General features: G+C 50.3%; 6 protein-coding genes across 6 annotated transcripts; 3 read left to right on the plus strand and 3 right to left on the minus strand.

Moving 5' to 3' along the window:
- Positions 1–163: 163 nt before the first annotated feature.
- VFPPC_03075 (transthyretin domain-containing protein) lies at positions 164–559 on the plus strand (the record flags this gene model as incomplete). The annotated part of the gene is made up of 1 exon (XM_018282623.1): positions 164–559. One exon carries the CDS (start codon positions 164–166, stop codon positions 557–559), a length of 396 nt encoding a protein of 131 aa, XP_018147170.1.
- Positions 560–946: 387 nt separating this feature from the next.
- VFPPC_13387 (hypothetical protein) lies at positions 947–1,552 on the minus strand (the record flags this gene model as incomplete). The annotated part of the gene is made up of 2 exons (XM_018291164.1): positions 947–1,335; positions 1,411–1,552. 2 exons carry the CDS (start codon positions 1,550–1,552, stop codon positions 947–949), a joined length of 531 nt encoding a protein of 176 aa, XP_018147171.1.
- Positions 1,553–4,739: 3,187 nt separating this feature from the next.
- On the plus strand, positions 4,740–6,403 carry VFPPC_03076 (CDC50 family protein; the record flags this gene model as incomplete). Its single annotated transcript, XM_018282624.1, has 6 exons — positions 4,740–4,839; positions 4,948–4,984; positions 5,049–5,145; positions 5,222–5,999; positions 6,067–6,229; positions 6,292–6,403. 6 exons carry the CDS (start codon positions 4,740–4,742, stop codon positions 6,401–6,403), a joined length of 1,287 nt encoding a protein of 428 aa, XP_018147172.1.
- Positions 6,404–7,061: 658 nt separating this feature from the next.
- VFPPC_03077 (transcription elongation complex subunit (Cdc68)) lies at positions 7,062–10,432 on the minus strand (the record flags this gene model as incomplete). Its single annotated transcript, XM_018282625.1, has 5 exons — positions 7,062–8,173; positions 8,242–9,847; positions 9,910–10,031; positions 10,089–10,173; positions 10,256–10,432. The coding sequence occupies 5 exons, from the start codon at positions 10,430–10,432 to the stop codon at positions 7,062–7,064; spliced, it is 3,102 nt and encodes a 1,033-aa protein (XP_018147173.1).
- Positions 10,433–11,417: 985 nt separating this feature from the next.
- On the plus strand, positions 11,418–12,129 carry VFPPC_13388 (4-carboxymuconolactone decarboxylase; the record flags this gene model as incomplete). The annotated part of the gene is made up of 3 exons (XM_018291165.1): positions 11,418–11,906; positions 11,981–12,026; positions 12,083–12,129. 3 exons carry the CDS (start codon positions 11,418–11,420, stop codon positions 12,127–12,129), a joined length of 582 nt encoding a protein of 193 aa, XP_018147174.1.
- A 622-nt stretch (positions 12,130–12,751) lies between these two features.
- VFPPC_13389 (hypothetical protein) lies at positions 12,752–13,474 on the minus strand (the record flags this gene model as incomplete). The annotated part of the gene is made up of 1 exon (XM_018291166.1): positions 12,752–13,474. One exon carries the CDS (start codon positions 13,472–13,474, stop codon positions 12,752–12,754), a length of 723 nt encoding a protein of 240 aa, XP_018147175.1.
- Between the last annotated feature and the right edge of the window lie 1,404 nt (positions 13,475–14,878).

The following is a 14,878-nucleotide window of genomic DNA, read 5'->3' on the forward strand; positions in this document are numbered from 1 at the left end:
CATATTCCCACCTCACCAACTTATAAACGCCTCTTCAATCGTCAAATCAAATTCGACTGCATCTCCTCAAACACACCACTGACACTACCCCGCCACCAGTCCAGCATCTCACCCAAACCCCCACCTCATCCTCAATATACATCAGGCAACACCACCGCCAAAAATGGCCGCCAAAGATCCCATCACCTGCCACGTCCTCGACACCACGGCCGGTCGACCCGCCAAATCCATCCGCGTCCGTCTAGAAGGCCCTCGCGGCTCCCAACCAGCCAAGGAGTTCGAGTCCATCACAGACGACGACGGTCGTATCAAGGTCTGGCTTCCTTACAGCTCAGCCACCTCCTCGGGCGAAGTCCCCGTCTACACGCTCGACGATGTCCTGGGCCAGGTAGAAGGATCGTCGATATGGACGCTGCGTTTTGACATCGAGGGCTATTATGGAGAGGGCAAGACGTTTTTCCCCGAGGCCGTTATCGTCTTCAGGGTCCAGAAGGGACAGCACTATCATGTGCCGCTGTTGCTGAGTCCATATAGCTATACTACCTACCGTGGAAGCTAAATCCATCACCACTCAAATTCAACGTATAGGGCTGCATTCAATGCATGGAAAATGTCTTTTTAGAATTGTAAATTCATATGGCTTATGACTGCCAAGCAATTCACTGTGATTACGTGTCGAAAACGATGGCTCTCAAGCTCTTATATTTCAGAAACTACTCTGTTGCAAAACATACACCGTCTTGATAACCCATTCCAAGCGCATTTGTAGTTATTACTAACAAAATCATGCTAGTAACCCATTTTGTGTACGCCATCGAAGACGTCCTTGGCCATAAAACTCCTTTCGCTAAAATATCAAATTCGCAAGTCGTCATATCAGTCGTAAAGTGCTTAAAGCATGGCCAATCTAAATAATTTAGGCTGTCACCGGCTTCTCTTGGGGCAATCAAGGCCGCTTGAATCGACCGAATAGCCCAGGTTTTCGGCGATGTTCGGGTACATCAGGCGAGGTCGGTGGCGTATCGTCATCGCCCTCTCTCTTGGAGCTTGAGCGGATACTCTCGCCTCCATCCTTGGACAGCCGAAGGCTGGTTGTCGATACACTCCTCAGTTGGTGGCCATGCTTTCCATCAAAGTCCAACATCGAAAGTGACAGCATGCTGTTGAAGGCTTCGGTCTCGGGTTTGATGACACCGTGGGAAACTGTTCGCTTGTGCTTCTTCAAAAAAGAGAGCCTATGCCTCTTTATCATTCGGTCTTGTGAAACGTCCTCGTACGATAGCATGGCATTCGGAGATAAGTCCGCGTCGGGGTGAGGCAGCGTCGTGTTGGGCCCTACGCAAAGATTTGTTAGCCATCAGACCAGGTCCTGGCCCCCGACGAATCTTCTTTCCAGTGCAGATAACTTACCACTTTGAAATGGCTCGGGAAACCCTGTGTCCCTAGGCACGCGCTTTGGCTTTCTGTCACGGGGAGGCGACATAACTTCGATCTGTGGAATCGAGGAAGTCTCAGTATTGATGCTTCCAGGAGTACTTTTGCGTTCAGGCATCGTATAAAAAAAATGTGTGTATGTTGGACCAAAACGGCTACAATTCCATGACAGGAGGCGGCTTCCACAAAAATTCAGGAATGTCTGCTTGTATTCGCTTTTTGGTGCAGCTAGGGAGTTTTGCCGTCTTTTTGTAGTTTTGATAAAAGAGGGTGCGTGACAGCAGTTCAACAGGTGTTCAGAGAAAGAGACCAGTGTTTGTTGACGAAATAGGAGTATGAATCAATTCATTTGCAGACTCACAACCCCTACAAGACGTGGGTTCCGATGACGTTGGCCTTGAACTGAATTGCAGGGAACTGGGTGACAATTGACACAACCCGCACTCCGTTGAACAGTAGCGAAATGAAGTGCAAATTAATGCGACAAAAATATGGGCACTTTCCCGAACTCTCGGGGACATGAACAAAGAGGAAATGAAGAATGAGCATCGATCGAGCGCCCAACAAACTAACTGACAGATCTTATTATGTCTGGCGGCTGCCTTGGCGTTAAATGGCATGGCAGTAGCCGCAATAAGACTCACGTATGGACGCGCCGCTTGGCATCATTCTTGGTTCACAGGGCGAATCGCTTTCGCCGGCTCGGATTTCGTCCGGGCGGATCCCGGCTCCCCCAAGCAATTAGCTTTGGGCCGGTCTTGCCATAGCCGAAGGAGATGGCAAACTTGACAACTTGCATTTCGTTGCAGCCAGCCAAGGTTCAGGCCGTGAAAGTAGTAACTGAGCAAGCAGGTGTGTGGTGGTGTCTGTGCAGGACTAGTAAAGGCTGCGCCTCCCTCTCTCACTGGGGCGGTGACGACAAGGTGGAGGAAGACAAACAATGTTGAGGGTCAAATTACGCGCCGAACAACTCACCTGTCAAGCTCTTGAGTCCTGTAAATATTCTAACGCAATGGTGTTGCCACTGAAGAAATCGAACAAAGTCGCCAAACACACGAGTCTTTGGCTGCACTAGTGATAGTAGTGGATCAAGGTTGTCAAAGTGCCCTGTCGTAAGAGTATTCCAAGAATGAAGAGGTCCGGATCCTAAGGTGGGAGGGAGAGTCGAAGTGAACACTAAGCACGGAACACGGATCACAGAACAGAACAGAACAGATTGTCCCCTTGTGTGAATCTGAGATGTGAGCTCTGGAACGTCCTGGACCGGGCTTTGCAATGTTTGGCCACGTCGGCGGCTTTGATGGTGCCTTGCTTCGCTGTGTTTCCGGTAATGGTGTTTAGGGATGGATGTGCAATCTGTCAGACCAATAAACTCATTGGTTGAGCCGGCTCAAACGGCAAGGCAGAGAAAGGCAAAGATTATGGAGTAAAACAAAGAAATGTCGCAGCACAGGAGCCCCAGGTCGGATCACAAAAGACTCGAGGACAAACAAATGGCGCTGCGCCTCCCAGTCGTGAAAAGGTACCAGGAACCAGCCGATAGTTGCATGAAAGTTTCCGAATTCGTGTCCATGGCTTTGGGGCTGACCATGTCAACGGGGAAGCTGGACACTCTTTATACCTCTTATATCCCTCAGTCTGGAAGAGAGAGAGAGAGGTGTGATGTGGTCTAGACCAAGGGCCGCAGCCATCGCCATGTTTGAGCCAGAATCTGTTGGGATGTCGGCATCAGTTGACCATGACCATGCAGATGTGAAAGAAAAAGCATGTTTCGCATGGATTTCCATCACACCTGGCTGCGGCCCTGGGGAAACGTGGATCCAAATAGCCACAAATCTCCATCATTGACGGACACTACCACCTTGGCCATTCCTTTTTGAGCGAGTCTGGGGCCTCAACCGAGTGTGATAAACCTCCAGTGGCGGCACCAAGTTAAGCTGGAGTGCTGCAGAGCATCTGCACAATAGAGACCGGCAGAGGCTTGATCTTCAGTTGCGGAGACAAATAGACACCATGGAGATGGGTAGTTCAATCGGCAGACGAAGCGGAATAGCAAGCCACGAGCAGCGAGATGGTTGAATAAAGAAAAGCGGTGACGATATGCATGAAGATCCAGATCCAGATGTGCTGAGCTGAGCTGTTTGTAGAAAAATTGCCATGGGAGACTAGTCAATTGCGAATTGTGCTTCAAAAAGGTGGCCACAGTGCCTTTTTCGCGTTGTTTGCGAATGCAATCCGTTCATCTTTTTTGCCTGCGCAATCTCGAGTATAAGCGACTCGAGCAAGGCAACAAGCCAGGTCTCAACTCACAACAACGAATGATCTTGATGGCCACCCCCTAGAGCCGTTGTTTGCGTCACTTGTGACCGGGCTGGATACCTGAGCTCGAACTGTCGAGAGCATGTTTCTGGAGCATCACACCGACGATACGATGCGTGTCTCAAAATTTGAAGAATGCGAGGCGAATGACTTCCGCCACCAGTGTGGTGATGGAGGGAAAGTGCCAGCCAGGTGGTTGTTACCTGTTGGCACCTGGCAGAATCCGACTTGACTTGACAAAATGGATCTCATTACTAATTAAGTGACACGGCATTTGCATCCCTGGTGCGGTCGAGCAATAGTTATATTCCTCCCAATGGTGACTGCTCTTTTGTCAAGTCGCCAACAGTTCAAGGGTCAAAAGGATATGGGGATATGCATGTGCCCAAACATGGACATATTAATGGAACTGAAACCCACACCTATTCTGCTTCCACAGAAAGGAACAAGAAACACCCTCATCCTGAGTGCGACCATCCTCAGAAACTGACAAGCTGATTGATTGTCCTCATATTCTGGTCCTTCTCGCATGTGCCCCACTACCCTACACTCGGTCGATGGCATGTGTGGCTTGACTGGCTTATTTTTGGGACCAGACTTGACCACATCATCGTCATCTTGCTGAGTGATGCGACCACCACCAACCAGAGTCACTGTCATCTCACACAGCCGCACAGCCACGCGTCTCTACGGAGTACTTACCAAAGAGTTCAAGGTTAGGGGGCTTGGGGTGGTTTGGATTGTCAAACTTACCAGCATCAGTGACCCTTTTTGGTTCAACGTTGCGGGTTCAACTCCAGTCCACAGCACCGTGGGGCCTTGCACTAGCCACAATCCTGACTTGCTCCAAGTTCAGTTGGACAACCCCTTGGGACAACATCTAACCCTGACTTTCAACAATCCTGCCATCGCAGGGAAATCATCATTTCCCCCAGGCCGACCACGAATAATCTCATCGCGCGTCCAGTCAGTCGATTTTGCCCGTCATGTCCGACACGGCGCGCGGCGTCGAGCATACCGACTCGATCGATTCTCACGACTCAACCCCGAAGCAGCCGGAGAAGACAAAGAGTCGCAGACCTCCCAGTGAGTGCCGCCTCTCTACGTTTAATTATGTGTTTTCTGGTCGCCGCAACTGGCGGAGCATAGTCACTCAGGTGATTGAATAGGCCAAGTTAACAAATTCAAAACTAGATACCGCATTTCGACAGCAGCGATTGAAAGCATGGCAGTATGCGATTCCACATCAATCTCTCATCAAGTACCGAGTTTGCCCACTAACCACAATATGACAGACCAATTCTAACGCCTAAAACGGTGCTGCCGTTATTTTTCACTATTGGCATTATCTTCGCCCCCATCGGTGGCCTGCTTCTCTATGCCAGTTCACAGGTATTTACTCTGCCGTGCTCACTGCTCTTTGTTTTCTTCTTCCCTCTGTTCGGCACCTAATCCCCATGTCACACAGGTTCGGGAGATCAAGCTCGACTACACCCACTGCGTCAACGATGCCCCCGACTTCAGCAGCTCTTTCGCAGATATGCCCGGCAGTGCCGTCGATTCTGCATTTAAGAATGCCAACAGCAGTGTCCGACCGCAATGGGCGAAAAAGAAGGATGTCAACGTCACCCTTCACAACGGTCGACAGGTCAAAGGCAATCAATGTGTTCTGCAGTTCACCATCCCTGAAGACATGGGCGCACCCGTTCTCTTCTACTACCAACTCACCAACTTCTACCAAAATCATCGTCGTTATGCCGAATCTTGCGACATTCAGCAACTCAAAGGAGATGCACGATCGTATGGTGACATCACTGGTTCGAAATGCACCCCGTTATATGGCGAAGACAAAGATGGCACAAAGAAACCGTATTACCCCTGTGGCCTGATTGCCAACTCCATGTTCAACGACAGCTTCTCCTCGCCGGTGTGGCAGAACCCTCCAAATGACGGCAAGGCCCGAACCTACAACATGACGGACAAGGGCATTGCCTGGGACAGCGACAAAGACCTCTACGGGCCGACCAAGTACAACAGCTCTCAAATTTTGCCCCCGCCAAACTGGCATGACGCATATCCCGATGGCTACACCGACGACGGCATCAGTAAACCGCCAAACCTGAAGGAGTGGGAGGCTTTCCAAGTCTGGATGCGGACGGCTGGTCTTCCCACCTTCAGCAAGTTGGCTATGCGAAATGACGCCGATAAGCTCGTATCTGGTATCTATCAAATCACTATTGACGATCGTACGTTCCACCCAAAATCTAGTTCCCCATGTCGCCCCGGAACACGACTCGCTAACTATGCTTGCAGACTTTCCCACCATTGAATACAAGGGCACCAAGTCGATTCTCCTGACCACACGCACTGTAATGGGTGGCCGCAACAACTTCCTCGGAATCGCATACATTGCCGTTGGCGGAGTCTGCATTCTCCTGGGTGCCATCTTCACAGCCACACATCTCATCCGGCCAAGGTCCGTATACTCTCCCAACACCTCAGCCAACAGTATCGCAAACTAACCTAACCACCCTGCAGAAAACTTGGTGATCACACATATCTCTCCTGGAACAACGCCCCTGCATCCAAGCCCTCCGGCCCCAGCACAGCCATGGCCAGCGGTCGTGAAATCCGCCCAGGCGATTCCTAGACGGATCGTTCTGACGTGCACTCAATGTCTACCACTGATTCTAGTCTCAGCGTACCACCTGCGTGTACTGGCCTCCCGCCATCCACACCAGCATGGCACTAGAGCAGCGCTGTGGACGTGTTTCTCAGATACTTGTATCACACCAATAAAACAAACAATTGTATGCATAGCAGCGGGCTTGCCGGCCAGGCAAAGTAGTTTGATTGATTGATTGATTTGATTTTGGTTATGCCAATGGCAGTTGTCGAGTCATGAAGAAAAATCAACTTGAAAATAGGAAAGGTGGACTATCGGATCGTTTAGTGTTTTTTGTACCCCGTTTTGCTGATATTTGAGGTCCTCATAATTACGGAGGCATGAAGGGCGTTTGGGATTCTGGGGATTCTAGTTTATGCAGGGTGCAATAGAGTAAGAATGTTATTCGAGTATTGAAATGCCTCGTGATAGGACTGCCATTGCAAACTCCATTTTACATCCATATGACATGCACCCGCCTCAGCATCCACCACCAACTACGAGCAAGCGATATGGCCGCATATGCAGCAAAGGTCGTTGGGATATGAGTATAACCATGTCAATCCATTATGATTTACCAATGACCAAACTACTCCGTATCTTGTACAAAGCTACTATCACACATATACCAAGCCTTTCGAAGTTAGCGCTTCCTCTTCTGCTTCTTGCCACCCCTATCCTCATCCTCCAAAGCACTCTCCCTGTCTCTCTTTTTAGCCTTCTTCTCTAGCTCATCCCAGTCCTCGCCCTCGTCCTCGCTATCCAACTCAGCATCATCGTCGTCGTCGTCACTGGCATTGCTGCCAAAGTCGGAGCCATCCTCACTTGACTCCGACACCTCATCCATGTCATCATCGTCCATTTCAAATGCCGACTCCTCTTCCGACTCGGCTTCGCCATCCTCATCATCTGAATTTTCTTGCAGAAATCCCCAACCACCATCAACAAAGAACTGATGCGTGTCGGCCGTGACAGTCTTCATGATTGTCGGCCAGTTAAGGTTCAGTGGACCTTCGCTGTACGCGATATCTGACGAGTCAAGGAAGTCCTTAACTTGATCGAGGAACTCGACGGGGATGGTATTGATGTGGTATGGCGCGCGAGTGAAGTCCTTGAATATAAATACCATGTCGAAGTTCTTGAGACCAAACTGCACACGTTCAAGATGAGCAATTTCAATGTCCTCAATGGTGATAACCATGAAGGGAGGCTCGACAACTTGCATGAGACAATCTGTGGTAGGTTGGATGAAGACATTGCTTCGGAATGGTACACCGTTGAAACCAAGGTCTCGAATGGGCATGTCGACCTCGATGCCTTCGTTGCGACCGGCTTCCGCAATCTTTTGGGCGAAGCCTTGGAAGAGTCTGTCCAACTCGGCCCGGCGGCGTCTTTCCTCTTGTTCGGCCTCGAATTCATCTTCGTCTCCATAACGATACTTTCGCTTTCTGTTACCAGTTTCGTCAAACTGGATATCAGTGGCTTCGCGGTAGAACTGAACATCCTTGGTCTTCTTCTTGTTGCCTACAATAATTGGATCCTTCAAGTGAATGTGGATAATGACAATCAACTCATGTGCGCAAGGTTGAAAGAATAAATGGCGGACGTTGGAGAAGAGAACATCGACACGATGCTGAGCGTTGAGTGGCGACTGGTATCGAATACCGTTCTGGTGAATTTCCACCTTTCCGGGTACTCGTTTGCCCTCCATGGCTGGACGAATGTACACATTGTCCAACACGGCAGGTCTTCGGTCTGAGTAGGCAAGTGGTCAGTATATGACTTGCGCTTCTGATTCAATTTAACCTGGAATATCAACTTACTTCGTATTTCAACCAGCTTATCTTGCTCCACAACGTCTTCCATGTCCTTCTTCTCCTGCTCCTTCTTGACCGTATCTCGCTTCATGTTCGAGATTTGAGTTGCTATCTCGCTGTATCTCTCTCCGTCAGACGATCTGAAAGTCAGACTGCGCACAAAGTGTGCAGACGCATCTTCAAATGGTTGGTCATCCTTTCTGCCTACGCCTTGTCCGGGGGACAGGAAGTTGATGCGCAGGAAGGAGAAATCGTTTTCGTCACTCTTGCTAGCGTTCTTGATGGTGTTGATATGAAATGGCACGGGTCGGCCCATGATGGGAAGGATGACAGTGCTGTTCCTTATGTCGACAACTACTTCGAGGTTCTTCACTTTGAGAGGAAATTGGTTGTCCCGCTTGTACGACTCGAAACGCTTGAACTTTTTGACTTCGGCCCCGTTCTTGTCACCAGTGGCTTCTGCGAACCTGGCAAGACCCTCCTTCTGTTTCTTTGTAGCAAGCTCCTTTTGATGCTCCTTTCTCTTGTTCTCAGCGTCCTCGTCCACCTGTGTAGTCCTTTCGGACCGGAGTCGGGTGCTTGTGATATTTTTGGTGGCGACAGCCCCGACCTTGGAGTCCCTTTTCTCCTTTTTGGGTGTTGGATCGGCCTCCTCGTCATCTTTGAAGAAGAATGAGTTTGCATCGGCGCTCGTGGGTGATTCGGCGGTGAACACTACAGGCTCTCCAGTAGTGACTCGAATAGTGTCAGTAAGGACTAATGAGTAAACCTTGCTATTTTTGTCCTGAGGCTGCGGATTGTCAATGTCCTGGAATCCGGTGTGAATGATGAGAGTCATTCCGTCCTTGAGTATTCTGTTGTTCTTTGCGTTGAGCACAAGTGTTGGGTCTTTATTTTCTAATCCAACGCCCCAACCAACATTCTTGAGGAAATGCTTCTCCATCTCAGGCTTCTTGATCTTGAGCAAGCTTACAGCCTTGTTGTAGACTTCTTTAGCCGACATTCCATCTTTGATATCCTTGATAATGCTATTATGAATCATGTGAAGTAGTTTGTAATTGCTCTCCTGAGCTTTGTTGGGATCGACGAGGTATGTACGCGCAATCGTAGAGCAGTACGACTTGTATCGAAGGCCCAAACCGGCAATGATGATGCCAGCGTGCAGGTTATCGTTGTTAGCTTCGGCGGCAAAGCGGAGGTCGTACTTGCCGCCGCTCTGAATAGCCGGCCCCAAGATCCAGTCCAGCTGGCTCGAGTCAAAATCAGAAGGCAGCTTGCCCTTGTTAGGCAGCTCGACCGTCTTCCAGAACTTCTCATCATCCAGCTTTCTATCGACCTTTTCTGCGAGCGAAGCGTGGGTGACTTTCTTCTCACTATCGAGAATATTGGACATCTCGTCGAGGAAATAAGGAGTCATCAAGGCCACGCAAGCCTTGGAGGCGGTTCGCATGGCGCGGAGCTCGTTCTCATCTTTGACGGAGAAGGCGTGGGTAGACAGCGCAGCTGAAATATCGACCTCCTCGGCTTCCTTGCACTGCTCCGCGAAGACTTTCTTCCATTCGTCGACAAACGGGCCCTTAGACGTGTCTTTGGCGATGGTTCCGACCTTGTTCTAAATCGTGCTTGATTAGCTGCTGCTGCGGTCACGACCACCATGGATAGAGTTTTCCTTACCCCTGCTGCCTTGATCTTCTCCGCAATCGTCACAAACAGCTTTTCGTTCTCCTCCGCATTCTTGCCCCGAACCAGCACCTCAATAGGGAACCGACCGCCTTTGAGCTGATCCAAATGCTTGGCTGTTCAGTGTTAGATATGTGCGATTCGACTACGACTTGCAACGCGACCGTGCCTACCTTTCTTAGCCGTGGTGAGGATGTACAGCGTGTCCACAGTGAGAAGCATCAATGTTGTCGGAAACTCGTAGCCAAGCAACCAAAACTGTTGGTAAAACATCAATGTCAGCATCGCCAATTCAGCCCCAATGCGCGCATTCCACACGACAAGCCGCGCCGCAACTTACATGCATAGCGTTGTTCTTGTGAAACTCGGGTATCTCCTCCATCTTGCCCATCATGATGAGGATGGACGAAGCTCCACCAAACAGCCCATCCTTGGTCCGAAGGTCATTCTTCCAGGCGGTCGCAAAATGCGAAATGCGCTCTTGGAAGAGCTTGCTGTCAATCTTGATGTCCGCCATTGTGATTGATGACCAACCCAGCGGGCTGCAAGATGGACTGACAAGTTACGAAAAGAAAAAGAAGCCCAGCAAGGGAATATGCCAGATGGGAGCTTGCTGCTTCACCGGGGCGACGCGAAGAAAAGTGAGTGGCGTCGCGTAAATGGGCAGCCAGAGCTAGGGATCACGTGATGCGCGTCAACGCGCGTTTGGCCATGTCCGAGGTTGTCGAGGTGTTGGATAAGGCAACCTTGGATGCAATTTGCTGAGCCTCAGTTATGTAAAGATGATCGTTTTGACGACTTGCTGAATCTGTTGAATGGGAGAGGACTCGCTTGAAGCTGGGGGTATACTGCTGCCTCGACCGCACATCTTTCTGTACGCAAAGCAGTTGCGGCGTGAAGGTTGGTGAGTTGGAACATTCGAAAGTGACCAACAACTCTTTGTTCGGTCATGTTCAGATGAGAAGTGCATCACTCCAGTTGACTTGGCAAGCTGCTGCCTAAGGCTTTCTCTCTGCATTTCATCCTCACGTAGAAGTCAAATCTGAACGAAGCGCGGCACAGGCATCCTGACACATACTCTCCAAGCCTAAGTACGCTCCAAGGTCTGCATCCACATTAGCTTCCAAGCCAGTACCGGACGAAGCAACAGCTCGCCTGCCCAATCCACAAAACCCCATATAACCGCTCAAATTCAAAAGCTCATTACACCTCAGAACCGTAAAATCCCCATACATAACCCGGTAAAACAAATAACCAAGCGCCCTCTGTCAAACAATAGTAAGTGGGACAACCGGAACCAAGAACCATCATCATCGGAACGGAATTGACCCCGCCGCCATACATTTACTCCCGGCTCTTACACCGGCTCCAATAACTCAAGCTTCCAAATTTCCATATTCGGCTCCCATCACCTCACTCACAACTCAACAGCAACAAAATTTCCAACTCAACCCCAAAACACTCAAAATCACAATAAATCAGCCATCATTCACACACCCAAAATGAGACTCCCCTACGTCCCCAACCCTCCCCAAACCTCTACAGAAGAAGACGCCCAAATCGTCCAGCGCATCCAAGCTAGGAGAGCACCTCGGCCCCTCCAATCCCTCGACCTCGCGCTGCTACACTCGCCCCCTCTCGCCGACGGCTGGAACTCCTTTCTCGGCGCAGTACGTACAAAGACCAGCGTGGGAGACGATTTTCGCGAACTTGCTATTTCGAGAGTCGCAGTGTGCAATAGGGCGTGGTATGAGTGGAAGCACCACGCGCCGCTGGCTGCGCAGGCTGGTGTCAGTAAGGAGGCGCTTGAGGTGGTGAAGACGGAGGGTCCGTTGGAAGGGTTGGAGAGGCCGGAGGTGTTGAGTGAGAGACAGTGGGCTGTGTTGGTTTACACGGATGAGATGACGAGGAATGTGCAGGTGCGGGATGAGACGTTTGATAAGTTGAAGAGTTTGTTTAGTGATAGGGAGGTTGTTGAGATTACGGGGATTGTGAGTTTGACTTTTTTACCTAATTACTGATTGTGGTCTGTTGATAACAGTTATGGACTGACTTCTTGCTATAGGTTGCTGCGTACAACTGTGTAAGTCGCTTCTTAGTGGCGCTGGACGGTAAGTGTTGAAGCAATTCAATTCTCATTATCTACCTGTTTCTAACTATTCAAAAGTGGGAGAGAGAAACGGCACTGGCCCAGACGACGTGGTAACTCATTAACCAACAAACCCTCCTTCTATACCACGCGAGCCGCAATCTTGTACGGTTGCCATTGTATCAGGAGAGTAGCGTTGCTATTGGTGATGTGATTGGAATCGGGGGTGGAAAGGGGTTAAGATCGGGGGTAGTCGTGGGAAGTTAAAAGCGCAAAATGTAACCAACCGTGCCTCAATGAAGTGAAATGGGGGTATCCTATCTAAATGACCCAATGAGCCAGAAAAAGGACAAAAGAAAAATGTGCAGTGAGCAATAACTCCACACCACGAGAATCAGAGTGAAAGGGGAGAAATAAGCCAAGAAAAAGAAGAATGCAAGAGCAAAATGAAACAGTGGTGATGCAACGCCCTCTCTCATACAATCATGCTTCGTAAGCACATTTCTTCGCTTCTCCGTAATATGTCGTAAAAGTCATCCATGGCTCTGTATGTATTGCCCAGGTACCTGCGATGCTGTTTTATCCGTTGCCGTCGTTAGAACTGCATATAAAGATGTTTAGTGATTCGTTGTGCTGTAAGACGTTGGGTCCTTGCAAGCAGCCACATATAAGTTGTGCTGCTGTACGGGGGTTTCCAACATGGATCTGACGAGTATTAAAGAAAGAATAAAAAGTATGGCTCATCCGCTACGGTGTTGTTTGTGACATGGCGAGCTCTATCGAGGCATGACGTTGCTGCATTCGTGGCGATGTCTGAAGCTCTTCAACAACACCCGCCCATCCCTTTCTATGGGGTGTAATGACGTTCTCTTGGTGGCCGATAGCCTGGGTGGTCAGCCGCCTCAATGGTGGGCGCTTCACCACGCTCTCAGTGAGTGATTTCCTAAGCGATGGCTTCGTGGGGGTCGAGAAGGCCGCAATCTTTTCTGGATCTCTGGGTAGCGGAGGCGGCGGTGGAGGATTCCTGTCGACCACAGATGTCATGATGCCCATGTAGACGACGAGGAAGCGCATTCTCAACAGATCGAGTCTCCGCACTCTGTCCTCAAGTTGAGGCCGCTTAGCACCCCAAAGCAACCTCGCACTCGTTTTTAGAGTCGTCGCTCCATCCGAAACCACCAAGCTGTTGAGCTGCTCGCGCAAGTCATCTCCCCCCTTCTGTATCTCCCGGAGCAGCTGGCCAAGACGAATCTTGTCCTCGAGGCGCTGAACCTTGGCGACGTCTCGGTCATAACTCTCGTTTTCTTGGATGGAGAAGTCGACAGTGTCAATAAAGGTGACAATCTCCTGCGGCGCAACTACATAGGCCGTCCAGTAGGTGGCGACAATCTGGGCGAGGACGACGACAGAGAGAAGAAGGGCGGTCAAGACGAGGATGATGGTCCATTGAAGCCAGCCAGACTCGGGCATGGTGAAGCGGGGGTTGATAATGCGCAGGCAGTGATGGGTTCGCAGCTGGACGGTGTCATGATCTGGCTCAAAAAGAGAGGCTCAAGAAGCACTGACGAAGCCTAGAAAAAATAAAAAGCATGCAGGATGCGAGGCACAAGAGCAGAAGAAGTGGGCATACATGTGCGAAGTGGTGACGAAAGGTTGGGAACCTTGGAAAGAGGAGTGAACGCCTCAACTGCCCGATTGGGCCGCGACTGAGATGACAGGCTGCGGTTTGTGCAATTCTGTTGGCTGCCGAACCCTGCGAACACCACAAAGACCAGTTGACTGGTAAAAAGGACGTGACCAGTTGACGGCTGCATGCACTAACGAAGTCCGTACTAACGTCGAGTATGGTTGAGTATTCAAGTCGAGTTAGTACGCGGCAGACCCGTCGAGTCCTGAAAGACCTGGTGGGCTGGTGCAGGAACATCAAGTGGAATCGATGAGACGATGAGTCCAGTCCAGGACCGAGATGACAACTGTGATCTGATCCAACATGAACATTTGGACCCAGCCACCCTGGTCGGTCCCTGTCGAACTGGATGGAAGCACCAGACAAGTCTCGAGCCAACTCAAGCGCCCTCGCCCCTGCATCCGCCTGTGGCTCAGGACATCTGTAGGGCCGAGCCTGCAGAAGCACGCAGATTGTGCAAGCCAAAAGAAGCATAATGAATCCACCAGGGTCAAATATAGCCAATATACACGCGTCACATGGCGCCAGGACAGCGAGGGCTTGCTTTGTTCAATTATTGTTGGATAGACATGGCCAATCCGCGCCGCTGTGGTTGGTCTACATGTGCAGAAAGCTGAATCACGATGAACGACATCAGTGCCACTCCTCGGCCCTTCAAAGACTGTTTTTCTCGGTGGCGAATGTTGTTGACACTCGTCGACTGAGCACTTGAGTGCATGTGCAATGCGACTTCAGACATGGAAAACCGGAGGCGGGTGGTTCATCGGCACCGGCACCAGCCGCAAGCCTCACGCCATCAGATTAACTCGTCTGGTGTGTGGTGTGGTGTGCAAGGGAGACCGACGACGAGACTTGGAATGCGGCCGAGGCACCGAGGCATCAAATACAATGCAAAGCCCGTCAGTAGTTACACCGCACAGCCTTCAAACAATAGAAAGACGGTGGTGGCCCGGTTCTAGTTCAACAATTGACTCACTCAGGATAAGACATGTATGAGCGTTGCAGACATCAATGCTTGTTCAGCGGCTACGGAGGAGTAGATGTCTTGTTGGTGAGGAAGACGTGACTTGCTGGTGGGACACAAACACATTGGGCAACCAATTATAGACTGCGTGATACTGCATGTATTTTGGTAGGTTGAACACTTTGTGTCTGGTCGAATTTATCGATTCATCAGTTGATATTGG

The sequence above is a fragment of the Pochonia chlamydosporia genome, chromosome 2 (assembly GCF_001653235.2).
Source record: "Pochonia chlamydosporia 170 chromosome 2, whole genome shotgun sequence".
NCBI classification, from domain to species: domain Eukaryota; kingdom Fungi; phylum Ascomycota; class Sordariomycetes; order Hypocreales; family Clavicipitaceae; genus Pochonia; species Pochonia chlamydosporia.